Source organism: Sphaerodactylus townsendi, linkage group LG15, assembly GCF_021028975.2.
Source record: "Sphaerodactylus townsendi isolate TG3544 linkage group LG15, MPM_Stown_v2.3, whole genome shotgun sequence".
Classification (NCBI taxonomy): domain Eukaryota; kingdom Metazoa; phylum Chordata; class Lepidosauria; order Squamata; family Sphaerodactylidae; genus Sphaerodactylus; species Sphaerodactylus townsendi.
This window is the reverse complement of record NC_059439.1, coordinates 26,199,268-26,218,932: the sequence shown is the minus strand read 5'-3', so window position 1 is coordinate 26,218,932 and position 19,665 is coordinate 26,199,268. Positions and strand designations below refer to the sequence as shown.

General features: G+C 65.5%; 1 protein-coding gene across 1 annotated transcript in view; it reads left to right on the top strand.

Moving 5' to 3' along the window:
- Window positions 1–19,242, top strand: part of CD19 (CD19 molecule) — a 52,779-nt gene extending 33,537 nt beyond the window's left edge. The window contains exons 2-8 of the mRNA XM_048516700.1: window positions 8,518–8,577; window positions 10,056–10,127; window positions 11,599–11,670; window positions 13,230–13,298; window positions 15,563–15,640; window positions 17,031–17,111; window positions 18,111–19,242. Coding sequence (XP_048372657.1) covers window positions 8,518–8,577; window positions 10,056–10,127; window positions 11,599–11,670; window positions 13,230–13,298; window positions 15,563–15,640; window positions 17,031–17,111; window positions 18,111–18,163 — 485 coding nt within the window. The 3' untranslated portion in view covers window positions 18,164–19,242. The remainder of the gene's footprint in view (window positions 1–8,517; window positions 8,578–10,055; window positions 10,128–11,598; window positions 11,671–13,229; window positions 13,299–15,562; window positions 15,641–17,030; window positions 17,112–18,110) is intronic.
- Window positions 19,243–19,665: the final 423 nt, after the last annotated feature.

Sequence of the window (19,665 nt, the reverse complement as noted above, 5' to 3'; positions counted from 1 at the left end):
CCCCCCCCACCCCCCCCCCCCCCCACCCCCCCCCCCCCCCACCCCCCCCCCCCCCCACCCCCCCCCCCCCCCACCCCCCCCCCCCCCCACCCCCCCCCCCCCCCACCCCCCCCCCCCCCCACCCCCCCCCCCCCCCACCCCCCCCCCCCCCCACCCCCCCCCCCCCCCACCCCCCCCCCCCCCCACCCCCCCCCCCCCCCACCCCCCCCCCCCCCCACCCCCCCCCCCCCCCACCCCCCCCCCCCCCCACCCCCCCCCCCCCCCACCCCCCCCCCCCCCCACCCCCCCCCCCCCCCACCCCCCCCCCCCCCCACCCCCCCCCCCCCCCACCCCCCCCCCCCCCCACCCCCCCCCCCCCCCACCCCCCCCCCCCCCCACCCCCCCCCCCCCCCACCCCCCCCCCCCCCCACCCCCCCCCCCCCCCACCCCCCCCCCCCCCCACCCCCCCCCCCCCCCACCCCCCCCCCCCCCCACCCCCCCCCCCCCCCACCCCCCCCCCCCCCCACCCCCCCCCCCCCCCACCCCCCCCCCCCCCCACCCCCCCCCCCCCCCACCCCCCCCCCCCCCCACCCCCCCCCCCCCCCACCCCCCCCCCCCCCCACCCCCCCCCCCCCCCACCCCCCCCCCCCCCCACCCCCCCCCCCCCCCACCCCCCCCCCCCCCCACCCCCCCCCCCCCCCACCCCCCCCCCCCCCCACCCCCCCCCCCCCCCACCCCCCCCCCCCCCCACCCCCCCCCCCCCCCACCCCCCCCCCCCCCCACCCCCCCCCCCCCCCACCCCCCCCCCCCCCCACCCCCCCCCCCCCCCACCCCCCCCCCCCCCCACCCCCCCCCCCCCCCACCCCCCCCCCCCCCCACCCCCCCCCCCCCCCACCCCCCCCCCCCCCCACCCCCCCCCCCCCCCACCCCCCCCCCCCCCCACCCCCCCCCCCCCCCACCCCCCCCCCCCCCCACCCCCCCCCCCCCCCACCCCCCCCCCCCCCCACCCCCCCCCCCCCCCACCCCCCCCCCCCCCCACCCCCCCCCCCCCCCACCCCCCCCCCCCCCCACCCCCCCCCCCCCCCACCCCCCCCCCCCCCCACCCCCCCCCCCCCCCACCCCCCCCCCCCCCCACCCCCCCCCCCCCCCACCCCCCCCCCCCCCCACCCCCCCCCCCCCCCACCCCCCCCCCCCCCCACCCCCCCCCCCCCCCACCCCCCCCCCCCCCCACCCCCCCCCCCCCCCACCCCCCCCCCCCCCCACCCCCCCCCCCCCCCACCCCCCCCCCCCCCCACCCCCCCCCCCCCCCACCCCCCCCCCCCCCCACCCCCCCCCCCCCCCACCCCCCCCCCCCCCCACCCCCCCCCCCCCCCACCCCCCCCCCCCCCCACCCCCCCCCCCCCCCACCCCCCCCCCCCCCCACCCCCCCCCCCCCCCACCCCCCCCCCCCCCCACCCCCCCCCCCCCCCACCCCCCCCCCCCCCCACCCCCCCCCCCCCCCACCCCCCCCCCCCCCCACCCCCCCCCCCCCCCACCCCCCCCCCCCCCCACCCCCCCCCCCCCCCACCCCCCCCCCCCCCCACCCCCCCCCCCCCCCACCCCCCCCCCCCCCCACCCCCCCCCCCCCCCACCCCCCCCCCCCCCCACCCCCCCCCCCCCCCACCCCCCCCCCCCCCCACCCCCCCCCCCCCCCACCCCCCCCCCCCCCCACCCCCCCCCCCCCCCACCCCCCCCCCCCCCCACCCCCCCCCCCCCCCACCCCCCCCCCCCCCCACCCCCCCCCCCCCCCACCCCCCCCCCCCCCCACCCCCCCCCCCCCCCACCCCCCCCCCCCCCCACCCCCCCCCCCCCCCACCCCCCCCCCCCCCCACCCCCCCCCCCCCCCACCCCCCCCCCCCCCCACCCCCCCCCCCCCCCACCCCCCCCCCCCCCCACCCCCCCCCCCCCCCACCCCCCCCCCCCCCCACCCCCCCCCCCCCCCACCCCCCCCCCCCCCCACCCCCCCCCCCCCCCACCCCCCCCCCCCCCCACCCCCCCCCCCCCCCACCCCCCCCCCCCCCCACCCCCCCCCCCCCCCACCCCCCCCCCCCCCCACCCCCCCCCCCCCCCACCCCCCCCCCCCCCCACCCCCCCCCCCCCCCACCCCCCCCCCCCCCCACCCCCCCCCCCCCCCACCCCCCCCCCCCCCCACCCCCCCCCCCCCCCACCCCCCCCCCCCCCCACCCCCCCCCCCCCCCACCCCCCCCCCCCCCCACCCCCCCCCCCCCCCACCCCCCCCCCCCCCCACCCCCCCCCCCCCCCACCCCCCCCCCCCCCCACCCCCCCCCCCCCCCACCCCCCCCCCCCCCCACCCCCCCCCCCCCCCACCCCCCCCCCCCCCCACCCCCCCCCCCCCCCACCCCCCCCCCCCCCCACCCCCCCCCCCCCCCACCCCCCCCCCCCCCCACCCCCCCCCCCCCCCACCCCCCCCCCCCCCCACCCCCCCCCCCCCCCACCCCCCCCCCCCCCCACCCCCCCCCCCCCCCACCCCCCCCCCCCCCCACCCCCCCCCCCCCCCACCCCCCCCCCCCCCCACCCCCCCCCCCCCCCACCCCCCCCCCCCCCCACCCCCCCCCCCCCCCACCCCCCCCCCCCCCCACCCCCCCCCCCCCCCACCCCCCCCCCCCCCCACCCCCCCCCCCCCCCACCCCCCCCCCCCCCCACCCCCCCCCCCCCCCACCCCCCCCCCCCCCCACCCCCCCCCCCCCCCACCCCCCCCCCCCCCCACCCCCCCCCCCCCCCACCCCCCCCCCCCCCCACCCCCCCCCCCCCCCACCCCCCCCCCCCCCCACCCCCCCCCCCCCCCACCCCCCCCCCCCCCCACCCCCCCCCCCCCCCACCCCCCCCCCCCCCCACCCCCCCCCCCCCCCACCCCCCCCCCCCCCCACCCCCCCCCCCCCCCACCCCCCCCCCCCCCCACCCCCCCCCCCCCCCACCCCCCCCCCCCCCCACCCCCCCCCCCCCCCACCCCCCCCCCCCCCCACCCCCCCCCCCCCCCACCCCCCCCCCCCCCCACCCCCCCCCCCCCCCACCCCCCCCCCCCCCCACCCCCCCCCCCCCCCACCCCCCCCCCCCCCCACCCCCCCCCCCCCCCACCCCCCCCCCCCCCCACCCCCCCCCCCCCCCACCCCCCCCCCCCCCCACCCCCCCCCCCCCCCACCCCCCCCCCCCCCCACCCCCCCCCCCCCCCACCCCCCCCCCCCCCCACCCCCCCCCCCCCCCACCCCCCCCCCCCCCCACCCCCCCCCCCCCCCACCCCCCCCCCCCCCCACCCCCCCCCCCCCCCACCCCCCCCCCCCCCCACCCCCCCCCCCCCCCACCCCCCCCCCCCCCCACCCCCCCCCCCCCCCACCCCCCCCCCCCCCCACCCCCCCCCCCCCCCACCCCCCCCCCCCCCCACCCCCCCCCCCCCCCACCCCCCCCCCCCCCCACCCCCCCCCCCCCCCACCCCCCCCCCCCCCCACCCCCCCCCCCCCCCACCCCCCCCCCCCCCCACCCCCCCCCCCCCCCACCCCCCCCCCCCCCCACCCCCCCCCCCCCCCACCCCCCCCCCCCCCCACCCCCCCCCCCCCCCACCCCCCCCCCCCCCCACCCCCCCCCCCCCCCACCCCCCCCCCCCCCCACCCCCCCCCCCCCCCACCCCCCCCCCCCCCCACCCCCCCCCCCCCCCACCCCCCCCCCCCCCCACCCCCCCCCCCCCCCACCCCCCCCCCCCCCCACCCCCCCCCCCCCCCACCCCCCCCCCCCCCCACCCCCCCCCCCCCCCACCCCCCCCCCCCCCCACCCCCCCCCCCCCCCACCCCCCCCCCCCCCCACCCCCCCCCCCCCCCACCCCCCCCCCCCCCCACCCCCCCCCCCCCCCACCCCCCCCCCCCCCCACCCCCCCCCCCCCCCACCCCCCCCCCCCCCCACCCCCCCCCCCCCCCACCCCCCCCCCCCCCCACCCCCCCCCCCCCCCACCCCCCCCCCCCCCCACCCCCCCCCCCCCCCACCCCCCCCCCCCCCCACCCCCCCCCCCCCCCACCCCCCCCCCCCCCCACCCCCCCCCCCCCCCACCCCCCCCCCCCCCCACCCCCCCCCCCCCCCACCCCCCCCCCCCCCCACCCCCCCCCCCCCCCACCCCCCCCCCCCCCCACCCCCCCCCCCCCCCACCCCCCCCCCCCCCCACCCCCCCCCCCCCCCACCCCCCCCCCCCCCCACCCCCCCCCCCCCCCACCCCCCCCCCCCCCCACCCCCCCCCCCCCCCACCCCCCCCCCCCCCCACCCCCCCCCCCCCCCACCCCCCCCCCCCCCCACCCCCCCCCCCCCCCACCCCCCCCCCCCCCCACCCCCCCCCCCCCCCACCCCCCCCCCCCCCCACCCCCCCCCCCCCCCACCCCCCCCCCCCCCCACCCCCCCCCCCCCCCACCCCCCCCCCCCCCCACCCCCCCCCCCCCCCACCCCCCCCCCCCCCCACCCCCCCCCCCCCCCACCCCCCCCCCCCCCCACCCCCCCCCCCCCCCACCCCCCCCCCCCCCCACCCCCCCCCCCCCCCACCCCCCCCCCCCCCCACCCCCCCCCCCCCCCACCCCCCCCCCCCCCCACCCCCCCCCCCCCCCACCCCCCCCCCCCCCCACCCCCCCCCCCCCCCACCCCCCCCCCCCCCCACCCCCCCCCCCCCCCACCCCCCCCCCCCCCCACCCCCCCCCCCCCCCACCCCCCCCCCCCCCCACCCCCCCCCCCCCCCACCCCCCCCCCCCCCCACCCCCCCCCCCCCCCACCCCCCCCCCCCCCCACCCCCCCCCCCCCCCACCCCCCCCCCCCCCCACCCCCCCCCCCCCCCACCCCCCCCCCCCCCCACCCCCCCCCCCCCCCACCCCCCCCCCCCCCCACCCCCCCCCCCCCCCACCCCCCCCCCCCCCCACCCCCCCCCCCCCCCACCCCCCCCCCCCCCCACCCCCCCCCCCCCCCACCCCCCCCCCCCCCCACCCCCCCCCCCCCCCACCCCCCCCCCCCCCCACCCCCCCCCCCCCCCACCCCCCCCCCCCCCCACCCCCCCCCCCCCCCACCCCCCCCCCCCCCCACCCCCCCCCCCCCCCACCCCCCCCCCCCCCCACCCCCCCCCCCCCCCACCCCCCCCCCCCCCCACCCCCCCCCCCCCCCACCCCCCCCCCCCCCCACCCCCCCCCCCCCCCACCCCCCCCCCCCCCCACCCCCCCCCCCCCCCACCCCCCCCCCCCCCCACCCCCCCCCCCCCCCACCCCCCCCCCCCCCCACCCCCCCCCCCCCCCACCCCCCCCCCCCCCCACCCCCCCCCCCCCCCACCCCCCCCCCCCCCCACCCCCCCCCCCCCCCACCCCCCCCCCCCCCCACCCCCCCCCCCCCCCACCCCCCCCCCCCCCCACCCCCCCCCCCCCCCACCCCCCCCCCCCCCCACCCCCCCCCCCCCCCACCCCCCCCCCCCCCCACCCCCCCCCCCCCCCACCCCCCCCCCCCCCCACCCCCCCCCCCCCCCACCCCCCCCCCCCCCCACCCCCCCCCCCCCCCACCCCCCCCCCCCCCCACCCCCCCCCCCCCCCACCCCCCCCCCCCCCCACCCCCCCCCCCCCCCACCCCCCCCCCCCCCCACCCCCCCCCCCCCCCACCCCCCCCCCCCCCCACCCCCCCCCCCCCCCACCCCCCCCCCCCCCCACCCCCCCCCCCCCCCACCCCCCCCCCCCCCCACCCCCCCCCCCCCCCACCCCCCCCCCCCCCCACCCCCCCCCCCCCCCACCCCCCCCCCCCCCCACCCCCCCCCCCCCCCACCCCCCCCCCCCCCCACCCCCCCCCCCCCCCACCCCCCCCCCCCCCCACCCCCCCCCCCCCCCACCCCCCCCCCCCCCCACCCCCCCCCCCCCCCACCCCCCCCCCCCCCCACCCCCCCCCCCCCCCACCCCCCCCCCCCCCCACCCCCCCCCCCCCCCACCCCCCCCCCCCCCCACCCCCCCCCCCCCCCACCCCCCCCCCCCCCCACCCCCCCCCCCCCCCACCCCCCCCCCCCCCCACCCCCCCCCCCCCCCACCCCCCCCCCCCCCCACCCCCCCCCCCCCCCACCCCCCCCCCCCCCCACCCCCCCCCCCCCCCACCCCCCCCCCCCCCCACCCCCCCCCCCCCCCACCCCCCCCCCCCCCCACCCCCCCCCCCCCCCACCCCCCCCCCCCCCCACCCCCCCCCCCCCCCACCCCCCCCCCCCCCCACCCCCCCCCCCCCCCACCCCCCCCCCCCCCCACCCCCCCCCCCCCCCACCCCCCCCCCCCCCCACCCCCCCCCCCCCCCACCCCCCCCCCCCCCCACCCCCCCCCCCCCCCACCCCCCCCCCCCCCCACCCCCCCCCCCCCCCACCCCCCCCCCCCCCCACCCCCCCCCCCCCCCACCCCCCCCCCCCCCCACCCCCCCCCCCCCCCACCCCCCCCCCCCCCCACCCCCCCCCCCCCCCACCCCCCCCCCCCCCCACCCCCCCCCCCCCCCACCCCCCCCCCCCCCCACCCCCCCCCCCCCCCACCCCCCCCCCCCCCCACCCCCCCCCCCCCCCACCCCCCCCCCCCCCCACCCCCCCCCCCCCCCACCCCCCCCCCCCCCCACCCCCCCCCCCCCCCACCCCCCCCCCCCCCCACCCCCCCCCCCCCCCACCCCCCCCCCCCCCCACCCCCCCCCCCCCCCACCCCCCCCCCCCCCCACCCCCCCCCCCCCCCACCCCCCCCCCCCCCCACCCCCCCCCCCCCCCACCCCCCCCCCCCCCCACCCCCCCCCCCCCCCACCCCCCCCCCCCCCCACCCCCCCCCCCCCCCACCCCCCCCCCCCCCCACCCCCCCCCCCCCCCACCCCCCCCCCCCCCCACCCCCCCCCCCCCCCACCCCCCCCCCCCCCCACCCCCCCCCCCCCCCACCCCCCCCCCCCCCCACCCCCCCCCCCCCCCACCCCCCCCCCCCCCCACCCCCCCCCCCCCCCACCCCCCCCCCCCCCCACCCCCCCCCCCCCCCACCCCCCCCCCCCCCCACCCCCCCCCCCCCCCACCCCCCCCCCCCCCCACCCCCCCCCCCCCCCACCCCCCCCCCCCCCCACCCCCCCCCCCCCCCACCCCCCCCCCCCCCCACCCCCCCCCCCCCCCACCCCCCCCCCCCCCCACCCCCCCCCCCCCCCACCCCCCCCCCCCCCCACCCCCCCCCCCCCCCACCCCCCCCCCCCCCCACCCCCCCCCCCCCCCACCCCCCCCCCCCCCCACCCCCCCCCCCCCCCACCCCCCCCCCCCCCCACCCCCCCCCCCCCCCACCCCCCCCCCCCCCCACCCCCCCCCCCCCCCACCCCCCCCCCCCCCCACCCCCCCCCCCCCCCACCCCCCCCCCCCCCCACCCCCCCCCCCCCCCACCCCCCCCCCCCCCCACCCCCCCCCCCCCCCACCCCCCCCCCCCCCCACCCCCCCCCCCCCCCACCCCCCCCCCCCCCCACCCCCCCCCCCCCCCACCCCCCCCCCCCCCCACCCCCCCCCCCCCCCACCCCCCCCCCCCCCCACCCCCCCCCCCCCCCACCCCCCCCCCCCCCCACCCCCCCCCCCCCCCACCCCCCCCCCCCCCCACCCCCCCCCCCCCCCACCCCCCCCCCCCCCCACCCCCCCCCCCCCCCACCCCCCCCCCCCCCCACCCCCCCCCCCCCCCACCCCCCCCCCCCCCCACCCCCCCCCCCCCCCACCCCCCCCCCCCCCCACCCCCCCCCCCCCCCACCCCCCCCCCCCCCCACCCCCCCCCCCCCCCACCCCCCCCCCCCCCCACCCCCCCCCCCCCCCACCAGGGAATCGTAGTCCATAACATATGGAGTGCCAAAGGTTCGCCACCACTGATATAGAGTGACCCCACTTACCCTGTCTTCCCTAATTATCTCTCCTGCCTCTGTGGCATAGTGGTTAAGAGCAGCAGACTCTAACCTGGAGAACCAGGTTTGATCCCCCACTCCTCCACATGAGCAGAAGAGTCTTATCTGATGAACTGGATTTGTTTCCCCTCTCCTCCACATGAAGCCTGCTGGGTGACCTTGGGCTAGTCACAGTTCTTTGGAACTCTCTCAGCCCCACCTACCTCACCAGGTGTCTGATGTGGGGCGAGGAAGGGAAAGGAGCTTGTAAGCCACCTTGAGACTCTTCATGGTTGAGAAAAGAAGGGTATAAATGCAAGCGCCTCTTCTTTTAACCTTAGAAAACCTTTTAAAAAATGAGAGAGGTGTGTGTGTGTTGAGTTTGGGATTTTCCTCGTGGAAAGCACATGCTCCGACTCTGAGCTATAGATCTTGTCGCTTTTCTTGTGAGCTAAGCTTCATTAAGCAACAGCTGTCCTTCTTCCTTCCACGGACGTTCCACTTATGAAAACAGCAAAAAAGAGAAGCGTGGCTTGGATGTTGGGGTGGGGGAGGGGAAGGGGATTTTATCAATGAGGCTGATTTGAATAATTGTTGGCCTCGTTTTCTTATGACTTGCCTTGTTTCCCCCCACAGCCGACTCTTCGTATGAGAACAATTCTTGGAACGATCCAGCCCAGAATCTAGTTTCTGAAGGTAATATCTGGGTGGGGAAATAGAGGACCCACTAAGACAACCGTAGAATTTGACCGGCTGCAAAAAGATGCAGAGAGAAGAAAGGACAGCCCTGGGGCAGTGGAGGAACCCCCATCTATTATGCCTTCAAATCATGTTCTTCCTCAAGAGAAACCGTCTTTGTATTTTTGCAAGTGACAGATACATTCAGTACACTTGTTAATTTCAGAACTGTAAAAACACCTTCCCTTGGGGAATTTTTGTATCCTGCACTCTAGCTGCTCAGTCGGAAGCATCGGTTTTTCTAGAGAATCTGAACGTTATTCTTTAAATTCCACTTCATCCCAATGTTTTTCATGTTTTTTCAATCCTTGTTCAAGCCCAGTGGGTATTTTTTGAAAACTTAAAACACAACTGCCACACCAACCTTCCCAATATTGCCTGGCAAAGCACTATTCAGGTTATCAGGGTTGTAATTTTCCTCCATGACCCTTTTTTAAAGGGGTGGGGGGAGAGGTTTGCTTCCTAATTAGTAGCTGCCCAGACCTGGATGGACCAGACTATACCCTGTTCAGGATAAAGATGACAGGAGATCTGTGGATTCCTCCACCATTTCCTGGACTGTCTTTGTTCTAGAATGCCCAACTTGGGTCCGAGTGCCCTGGGGACAGAACGCAGTGGTGGCGAACCTTTGGCACTCCAGATGTTATGGACTACAATTCCAATTGGCCGTGCTGGTGGGGGCTGATGGGAATTGTAGTCCATAACATCTGGAGTGCCAAAGGTTCGCCACCATGGAGCTAGGCAGTAGGACACAAATGGAGCATTCTAGAACAAAGACAATCCAGGAAACGGCAAATGAATCCACAAATCTCCTGTAATCTTTATCTTGAACAGGGTATGGTCTGAACTCATCAGATTTTAGAAACTAAGCAGGTTTGTCCTGATCAGTACTTGGATGGTAGAACACCAAGGAACACCAGGGTCACTGTGGAGAGAAAGGCAATGGCAAACCATCTCTGTTAATCTCTGTTAATCTGGGAAACCCCCCTTCCGCCCCCTGTACACACACACAATTAGTAGCTTCTTATTTTTGCTACTTTTTAAAACCAGTTCCTGTTCTTTGCACCCTGGGGATGAGTTTTGCTTTGCTTTGCAGAAAAGCAATTCATCATTATTATCTTTGCTTCAAGATTGCAGTTGCATTGCGCAGCTACGATCCTGAAAATGCAAAAAGCAGAGGATAGCTGAGTAATTTAGGGGCAGTTCAAAATGCCACAACTGTGTAAGTTAACAAGAAGCCAGGAATTGAGAAGCCGGGATGAAGTCCCTAGAAACAGCAATTCGCCAAGGGAATGTTATTCTTCGTTTATCTTCTCTGCAAATGGAAAACGGCTTTCAGAGAGGTTTGAGGCTGCTCCTAGCAACAACTTCCTCAGTAGAGGTGCCCCCCCCCCAAGCAGTTGGTGATGGTCTCATCCACCTGTGTTTCCCAACAGATGGTGACAACTATGAAAATGTTGAACAGGAGAAGAACTCTCCGAGTGCTGGTGCTGCACAGCTTATAGCAGGTATTGGATAGGGGGCCAGAGAGGCACATGCACCAGTCTTGGTCCTGAGGTTCCAAATGCAACACATAATCTTCATCATTGACGCTGAGCGAAGGCCCACTTAATCCCCAGTAGCCAAGAGACTATTCTAAGACGTGGAGGAATAAGAGAGCCAGCATGGTGTAGTGGTTAAGAGCAGGTGGGTTCTAATCCGGAGAACCAGGTTTGATTCCCCACTCCTCCACCGGAGTGGCGGAGGCTTATCTGGTGAACCAGATGTGTTTCCGCACTCCCACATTCCTGCTGGGTGACCTTGAGCTAGTCACAGTCCTCTCTGAACTCTCTTGGCCCCACCTTCTTCACAAGGTGTCTGTTGTGGGGACAGGAAGAGAAAGGAGCTTGTAAGTCACCTTGAGTCTCCTCCTCCTCCTCCTCCTCTTCTTCTTCTGCATGCTGAGCAATGCCAACCAAGGGTTTATCCATTCTACTGACTTTAAAAGATTCGATATTCCAAGTTCTTCAGCCCACCATGGTGATGTAATTCCCCTTCATTTTCATTTACATCCTGGTCTCTGCCATTGTTCTCCTTTACTCTTTTTCTCACTGTACCATTATTACAGAGTTTACTTTGCCCTCTTGAATGGGAGGTCTGTTGTTGGCTCTGCCTCAGCTGGCAGGATAGGACTTGGACCTGGCTCTATTGCCTGCAGAGCCAGGTCCACGGTGCCTTCAGGCTCCATGTCAGATTCCTTGTTTCTCAGGGACTGGCTCGTAACACCTGGTTTTGTCCACCACTCACACCGAGGAGTGGGTTATCAAACCTGGTTCTCCAGACTGGAGTCCACTGCTCTTAACCACTACACTATGCTGGCTGTAGAAGGTACAAGCTGGTATCAGACTCATTGCTGTTCCTGACTGTGTCAAGGGTCATCCACTGTTACTTTGTCAGGTGCATTATTAAAAGTGCATTATTCTGCAAGTGCAGAAGAAACGAGGTCATTGACTCCGAAACTAAGGCCCCTTCCGCACATGCAGAATAATGCACTTTCAATCCCCTTTCACAATTGTTTGCAAGTGGATTTTGCTATTCCGCACACTAAAATCCAGCTGCAAAGTGCTTTGAAGGTGGATTGGAAGTGCATTATTCTGCATGTGCGGAAGGGGCCAGAGTGAATCAAGGATGCAATTCGAAAGAGGATTCTTGAAGAGGAACAAGTCTCTCCCGCCCTCCCTCTGACCTAGCTGGTGACAGCTCAGGTCAGATCGCTTTGAAATGCAAGGTGCAATCACAGGCTTTTCATGTTGGCTTGGAAATTAAGCGAAGGGTTGCATTGGATAGGGAACTCCTTCCCGTGTTCCTCCTGATACATTGATGACACATCAGGAAAGAGGCGGATGCAAATTGGTGACATGGCCAAATGCTGATAACTGAAATTGCCAGATCGATGGGCACGGTGGTTACTCTCCCTTGACCCCTTGTGTTTCCCAACAGATGGTGACAGCTATGAAAATGTCGAGCAGGAGAAGAACCCTCTGAGTCCTGGGGCTGCACGACTTATAGCAGGTATTGGATAGGGGCCCAGAAAGGGCGCATGCGCCAGTCTTGGCCTTGAAGCTTCCAAATGCCACACATAACCCCCAGTAGCTCAGAGACTACTCTAAGAAGTGACGGGATGAAATGTGCCATCCAATACCATCCAAAAGTTTATCGACCCTACTGACTTAAAGAAGCTCGGTGTGAGATTCTTCCACTCTTCTGGCCGTCTCCAAAGGCTCTGCATCAGGATATGCCCAATTGAAACACAGAGAAAAGGCCCAGGAGAGCGATTCGGGTATCGTGGTTAGAAGCCTTGTACTACATCTGTGACCTTGTGTGATACTGCATTGCTACACTGCATAAAATGAGGGCAGTGTTGTGTGCTATCTTCCTGGCTAGCAGAGAGGAGAAATTATCGGCCAAGGCCGAAGACAGCATGGTCTTTCTTTTATGCCACTATCCAAATCCTTCAGTGCTGAAAGACCCTCACTCTTGGCGAAATCAACACACCAGGCGAATACCCGTTTCTAAACACTGCCCTGAGAAACTTCACTGAAATGGTCAAAGATCCTCTGATAATATTTGCCGTTATAATTTTCTCCCCATACAACTGAACTGTCATGGCTATAGCCTGTGTTTAATAGATACATCTCCCTTCACTGTAAAATATAGACTTCTTTGTTGGTCTGTTTTTATCCCACATTTCTTTCAAAGTTGCCCAGGGCAGCGTACATGATTCTCCCTCTCTCGTTTTCCCCACACCCTGTGAGGTAGGCTCGGTTTAGAGAGAGGCATGCCACAGGGTCACCCAGTGAACCTCAGAGCAGAGCAGGGATTTGAACCCATAGCTTCATCTGATCATCATGCTTCGGTCTCTGACACATGCATCTCCCAGCTTTTGTTTTGCTTTAGTTACTCTGCAGCACGGTAATAAACATGTTGACCAAGGAGTAAATAGCCTTCTGAGTTCTAAGGGAATTCCTCCTTTAAGACCACCTATGGCCCCTTCCACACATACGAAATAATACACTTTCAATCCACTTTGAAGCTGTGCGGAACAGCAAAATCCACTTGCAAACAATTGTGAATGTGGACTGAAAGTGCATTATTCTGCACGTGTGGAAGGGGCCAAAGTTTACCATAAGACTGCATGGTAAGTAGCAAATCTAAAACAAGAATATAGCTGACCCTTAACTGTGCTCTGATTTGCCAAGACTTCCCTTGCTTTCTCGACCATTGAACGTCCTTGCAGCCAAATTCCAATTCCTTTATAATCTGTTGGTATTCTTTATGGGGGTGCAAACCCTCCCCCAGTGGAACTTAGCATGCTGAATATAAGGACATGATGTGATCTCAGGAGGGTATCTGCCAGGAGGACATGAGGGGGGGCCTCAATTGACCCTGGGCACCACCCATTAGGTCACGTGGGGGGTGCAAAGTTGGGGCAGGGGTCGCTTGGGCAGGTGTTGCCCCAGGCCCCGTTTTCCCTCGGTACTCCCCTGTGCGATCTCTTCAATGTTTCTTTTAGAGGTAATCTAAAAGGGTGCCAGTGTTCGTTGCCCATCCATGCTGATCTCTGCCTCTAGGTTTGCGCCTGCAGCTGTCTCTGGATCACCAAGTGGACAAGCAGGACGGGGGCAGCGAAGCCTCAACAGGTAACCATAAAACACGATTCAGTTCTTTGAATTTTGAAGGGATCTTAAAAGTCCGTCATCTTGGTCTATCTCTGAAATTAGGTGGCCGGCATGGTGCCTGACAACAGCTTTCCTAGCACCCACCAACTGTTTTTAGGAAGTAGGCAAAATTGCGGGGGGGGGGGGGGGGGGTTCTTGCTCATTCGGGTTTTTAATTGGCTGTTGGAGATCTTGTTGGTTATGCAGATTTTAAAATGCTATTTCAGCAGCAGTTAACACCACACTGTTAGTTTCATTCTCTCTCACTTCCCTTATCCTGTGCATTTTTAAAAAATTATTCCTTTTCTCCCCTGTACATGTGTGCACATCTGTCAGAGAGAGAAAGAGAGCACAATTTCCTTTCTACCATAACCACTCTGCCTGAAATGTGTAACAGCTACTATCAGAGTTCTGCAAAACCTCCTTCTTACCATTTTATGATTGGCTCCGCCTCCTGCAGCAGCCATTTTGGCTCCGCCCACCTGCCCCAGAATTCCAAAGGAGCTTGCCACTCAAATAGGGTTGGGAGCCCCTGCCCTAGATAACATACTGAAGTACAAGTCATGTAGATATTTTTGAAAACAAATATTTGCCTCCCATCTCATTTTTACCACCACCCCCTTTCATCTTTTCCTTAACCATAGAATAAGCTAGAGCACAAAGAAGTAACAAGTCACTTGTTTAAACAGTTTCTAGTCTTTACCTCTTCAGAACCTAGGGGTGGGAACCGCACGATTAAACGCTCCCTTCATTTTTTTTTAAAAAAAGGTGCCCATATTAAACTCAGAAGGTAGATCGAATGTCTTCCAGATGGGAATCCTGAACTGTCTTTTCGTTTTGGCGCAGCTCCTAAAGCAGCGTGCTCAGAACACAGGTTCTACCTGGCGATTTTTTGCTCTGTGCTTTCCCTAGTTTGAGTTTCTAATCTTACACATGTTTCCGCTGGCTCCTCTTTTTTGTGTGCACGCTCTGTAACAATATAATTGGTACGCAGCCGCCCAAAGCGTCCCTCCTCCAAACTACATTTCCTGCTTGGTGTAAGGGCATAGTAAGTCACCGCCTTCCTCCTTTCCTGCTGGGTCAAAGGGTTTCCAGGGGTCAGTCACGTTTCTGAATGCCCCGACAAACTGGGGAGGCGTTCTTACGAAAGAGCAGGGGCACCGCAGATTGCAAAAGCAGCTTCCTGCTAGGCTAGAAAGCGGCATTTGCTTGTTCTCCGGCCAAGCCGTGGGAACTGTGTGCTAATCTTGTCACAAAACATTCCTAGAAGTTAACTGAAATATCTTAACCCATCTGTGGATGCAGGCAAAGGTAGAGTGGCTGTCTGTGACAGGTACTGGCAAAGAGGCTACACCACGTACCACAAGACATGAGGGGGAAACTCTGCTACAAACATTAATTTTGTAAAAATTGCTAGGAAACAAATTGTGGCTTTGGGTATGTGCGCTCAAGTGAAATTGGGAGCAAGGAGGGGGGGGTCGCAGCTGGCTCATGGGCCTGATAAGCCCTCTCCAGGCAGTGACCCCACCCTGGTGCAGACTTGCCTGTCCAGACCCGGCCCCTCCCAATGCTGTTCTGGGGCCAACGGAGGCAGCTACTCCCCTCCAGGGCCCGGCGTGACCCAGTCACATTTATGTCATATCTGGACCTTGTAATAAATGAGTTTGACATCCCTCTAGTAGACCCTCTAGTACATAGGCATCAAACTTGCGGCCCTCCAGATGTTATGGACTACAGTTCCCAGCATCCCCTGCCAGCATGATGTTGGCAGGGAATGATGGGAACTGTAGTCCATAACATCTGGAGGGCCGCGAGTTTGACACCTGTGCTCTAGTAGGCCACAAGGGGGAAAAAAGGTTCAGAACCTCTGTGGTGGACATCTAGATTCCTCTACACCTTGATGTCTACTGTTAATTGCCCTTTAATTCTGCTGTCCTTTGATCAACTGCAGCCAACTGCAGCCAAGTCTTTCTTGGCTGAGACCCTCTCTCCTAGACAGAGGCATATCTAAGGAAAATGACCAAACAACAATTTTTTTTGCACCAGGTCATCTCTGTCACCATCACAATATGGACCCAGGGGGGAGGAGGAGGGGTGTGGGGTGTGCTGCCCCCCACATGACTAAATGGCCGCAGCCCGGGGACATTTGACCCTATATGTCCCCCTGGGCGGTACACCCCTGCTCCTAGAGTACTTGGCCTAACTCTTAACCTAGCCCTGCCTGAGATGTTGCTTCTTTCCACCAGGCTCCCAGTCCTATGAAGAGATGAATGGAACTTTGAGCCCCGACACCAGCAAAGTTCTCCATACAAGCAACGAGGAAGGTGGGTGTCACTTACATACTCATACTACGCTCATTTATGCATGCACCACTTACCACGCGACTATTGCTTCGCAGTGGGGTTTTCCCTTGGTTCTTTGCTTGCATAGGGATTCTCCACCTGAGAAAGTGTCCCTAGCTGAGCCGAGCCGCCATTTTGCCAACTCGCTGCTTCCTTGTTTGGGTAGGTTGCCTGCAGCCTTCCTCTCCCCGCCATCTTTGGTCTGCTGTTAGTTTACTAGACCGTGTCAATTTCTTGTCAATTTCACTGGGTCTATTGAATTACATTTTTAAAAAAGCCTTTCTGATTGTTTTGAAATGGTGGTCCAGAGGATGAGAGGAACTGCTGTGAGCAGAGGAAAGGCAAGGAGGAGCGAGAAAACCCCAACAAAGCTAAACGCCTGCGGACCTCCTTCGCTTTCCCTGCAAAAGGAGAGGAAAAGTCACACTTTCTGAGCGTTCAGAAAATGTGGGGATTCTCTGATCTGAAGGTGGGGTGACTGCCAAAGAGGGAGAAACGTGTACATAACCAAGAATCAAACCCCAAGAGCAGTGATTCTCAACCAGGGTTCCGTGGTACCCTGGGGTACCATGAGCACGTCCCAGGGGTACCATGAAAATGCTACCGCCTCCCCCCCCACCGGAATCAAATGGATTTTGAAGGGGGGGTTGGAAGCTTCATGGACTCCCTTTAAACAACACTGAAAAACAGCATTGTTTTATTTGCCTAAATTCGGTGTGGATTGGGGGGGTAGATTTAAACGGAGCTCTCCCTTTAAATCCCCCCAATCCATGTCAAATGTAGGCAAACAAACAACACAGCTGTCGATGCTGCTTCCCCCCCCCTCCCCCTGCTTGCCGCTCCCCCCACCTACAGGCCAAAAACGGGGAAAAAAAACTAAAAAATGCAAAAAGAAACATCAAATGAACCTCAGGGGTACCCTGAGATATGAAGAGCGAGGTCAAGGGTACCGCGATGTCGAAAAGGTTGGGAAACGCTGCCCAAGAGAGTGTACGCTTGAAGTGAAGGAGAACACGAGTGCATAAATGGTTTACCTCTCTGCTTGTAGAAAAGAAAAGGAAGGTTGACACCTCCAACCATCCCCAATCCCATAAAACAGGGTTGCCAACACCAAGTTGAAAAATACCGGGAGATTTGGGGGTAGCACCAGGGAAGAACAGATCCCGGGGGCAACTCAGCAGGGATGCAGTGCCATACAAACCACCCTTTGAAGCTGCCATTTCCTTCAGCGGAAGTGACCTCAGTTGCCTGGAGATCAGCTGGGATTCCAGGAGAGCTTCAGCCGCCACCTGGAGATTTGGCAACCCTATGTCATAACATATGCTTAAGGGTTGAGGGTTGGATCCATCACTGACCATGCGTCCCCCCGCAGATGCAGATTCCTACGAGAACATGGAGAGCCCGAATTCCTTCACTTCAGGGAAGGAAATCAACGTGGATCCACGAGGTGACGGTAAGAAGAGTTTGGATTTATACTCCACCTTACTCTCCTGAAAGGAGACTCCAGGTGGCTTACTTTCCCTTCATCTCCCCACAACAGACACCTTGTGAGGTAGGTGGGGCTGAGAGAGTTCCGAAGAACTGTGACTAGCCCAATACTGCAATCTTAACACAACCAGGATAATTATGCTATATAAAATTTCAGAGACATCCCAATGTAGTAATACCCTGTTTCCCCTAATATAAGACATCCCCGAAAAATAAGACATAGCAGAGGTTTTGCTGAAGTGCGAAATATAAGGCATCCCCCGAAAGTAAGACATAGCAAAGTTTTTGTTTGGAAGCATGCCCGGCGAACAGAACACAGAAAAATAAGACATCCCCTGAAAATAAGACATAGCGCATCTTTGGGAGCAAAAATTAATATAAGACACTGTCTTATATTCAGGGAAACACGGTAGCACAAAGGAACACATGACAAAGTTAGACTAACATAAAGAAATCCATATAATAGTTCCCGTCCAGATATTTTTGGACCAACACAGTCTTGATATACTGAGAAGTCAAGACTTTGATTGTCGCGGACACTTTGATGTTGCGCTCCTTCTAATTTCTGATTTAAGCAGCTCATTTTCTTGATGCTGAGAGAGTCTGGGTGAAGGAAAATCTGGGGTACCTAGAGGCAGTATTGCCACCATGTCCAGACTTCTTTGGACTTTGAGAATTTCGGAAAGGGTGTTTATTGTTGTGACTGAACACGGCTGGGGATTTCACTAGGAACTACCCACACAACCAATGGAGGTTTTTTTGCATATACAGAATTAGAAATGTCCATTCGGTTAAAAAATGAATGAAAATTGATACTGTCCAGATGGCGAATTTTATGCCTGAGTTCCAGATTTGTAGACAATCACAATATTTTTGCAGCCCTGATCTCATTAGGCTGAGCGGCAAAAAAAATGTTCAAATCACATTTTTTCAGATTCCTATTTTTTCCCCCTTTCTTCCACAGGAATTGGTTCCGTGCGGAAAAATCTCTACATTCCTTTCGCGTCAGATCTCTAAGGAGGTCTACAGTGCTTAGACTAGACTAAGCCAGGACAGAGAGGCTAACTTGGGTGCATGGTTCTCCCCAATTCCTCTCCTCTGTCAGGCTAAAATGAAGTTGCCAAGGCTTCGGGACCAATCTCCTTGCTCCTTATAAAATCTCAGCACCCTGGATTGCCTTGAAGCGGAAGAGTGGGGAAGTATTTGGCAATACTGGGAGATTGAACACCCGGGTTTGATTCTCCACACAAAAAGCAACGTGAAGTATTTTAGAGCTGAGTAGGAGGCTGGAGGGAATAACCTGGAAACATTTATTTCTGGGAAAGCTGAAAGCAATTTGACAGAGACACTGCTTCTAGTTGCATATTTCATTTGACCCCGATCACAACTGGCCAGAGTTTTTGGAAACAACGCAGGAACATCTTGGTATACGTCCCTTGAGTGGTGAGTCCGCCTGCTGTAGGTTTACACTCATTCCTTATGCTACCTACCACAGGGAATGAAGCTGACGAGCAATTGGTTCTTCAGTAGTTCCGCATAAATTAAGTGTCCAGAATTCCAACTGGCTGGCCCTTCTGACAATCACGATGCCACCTCCCGCCTTCCCTCTTGCCAATCTGGTTTATAGACATGTTGGTCTAAAAAGCCAGAAATTCTCCATATATCTGGAGAATTTAAGAATGCAGCATGGGTTTTGTGGTGAAGGAAAAGAGGACTTGAGCATCAATATTGGAGACAGGTTAGAAGCAAAGGCTGGATGAAGAAGCAGAGCAGAAGTAGCCACACCAGCTCCTATAGGCAGAGATGTGGACAGAAATGGCTACCAAAGATACAAGAGAATGATTGGGCCCAGATATATAAAGAGGTCTCTTATTCAAACAGCCTTCAGGGAAGAAAGTATATCGTCTGTCTCATTTGATGGATCCCTCTGCAGGGTGTGGTTTTGTATATATACTCATAATAGAGGACAGTTGCCAAGAAAGGCTACCCCAGACAATAGGTGTTTTCCCGGGACTCTTATTTCTCTTGCTGCAGCCGGCTCTGGCCAAGTCACGTATCTTGTACAATAATAAAAATGCTCCATTTAACTCTGGTGACTTGGGCGATTCGTTGCCTCCTCATTTAAAGCGAAGGCAGTTCTGAGATTTTTGCAAGGTGATTAGACAAGAGGCGATCATTGGCCCCTCTTGGGGCACTTCTCTCTCCCCCCCCCCCCCCCCGGATCGTATGAAAAAAGAGTGCCCTTGAGAACGTAGAAAGGGCTTTCTGTTATCAGGCATAACCACAGCCAGGCTCAAAATTGCTGAGGTGTCAGGGGAATTCCGGGACAAAGTTTCTACTTCCAAATATTATTCATCGCTCATTTCTTGTACTTATGAACGCTCAGTCTGTAGTCTGTAGAAATGCAAATCTTAGTCCACCTGTTTGCTCCAGCAGCGAAAAGCAGTGCAGAATGACAAAAGAATCCACTCTGGCTTGCCTTCCCTCTAGTTTGCCACAGACAGACATTATGTTTTTTT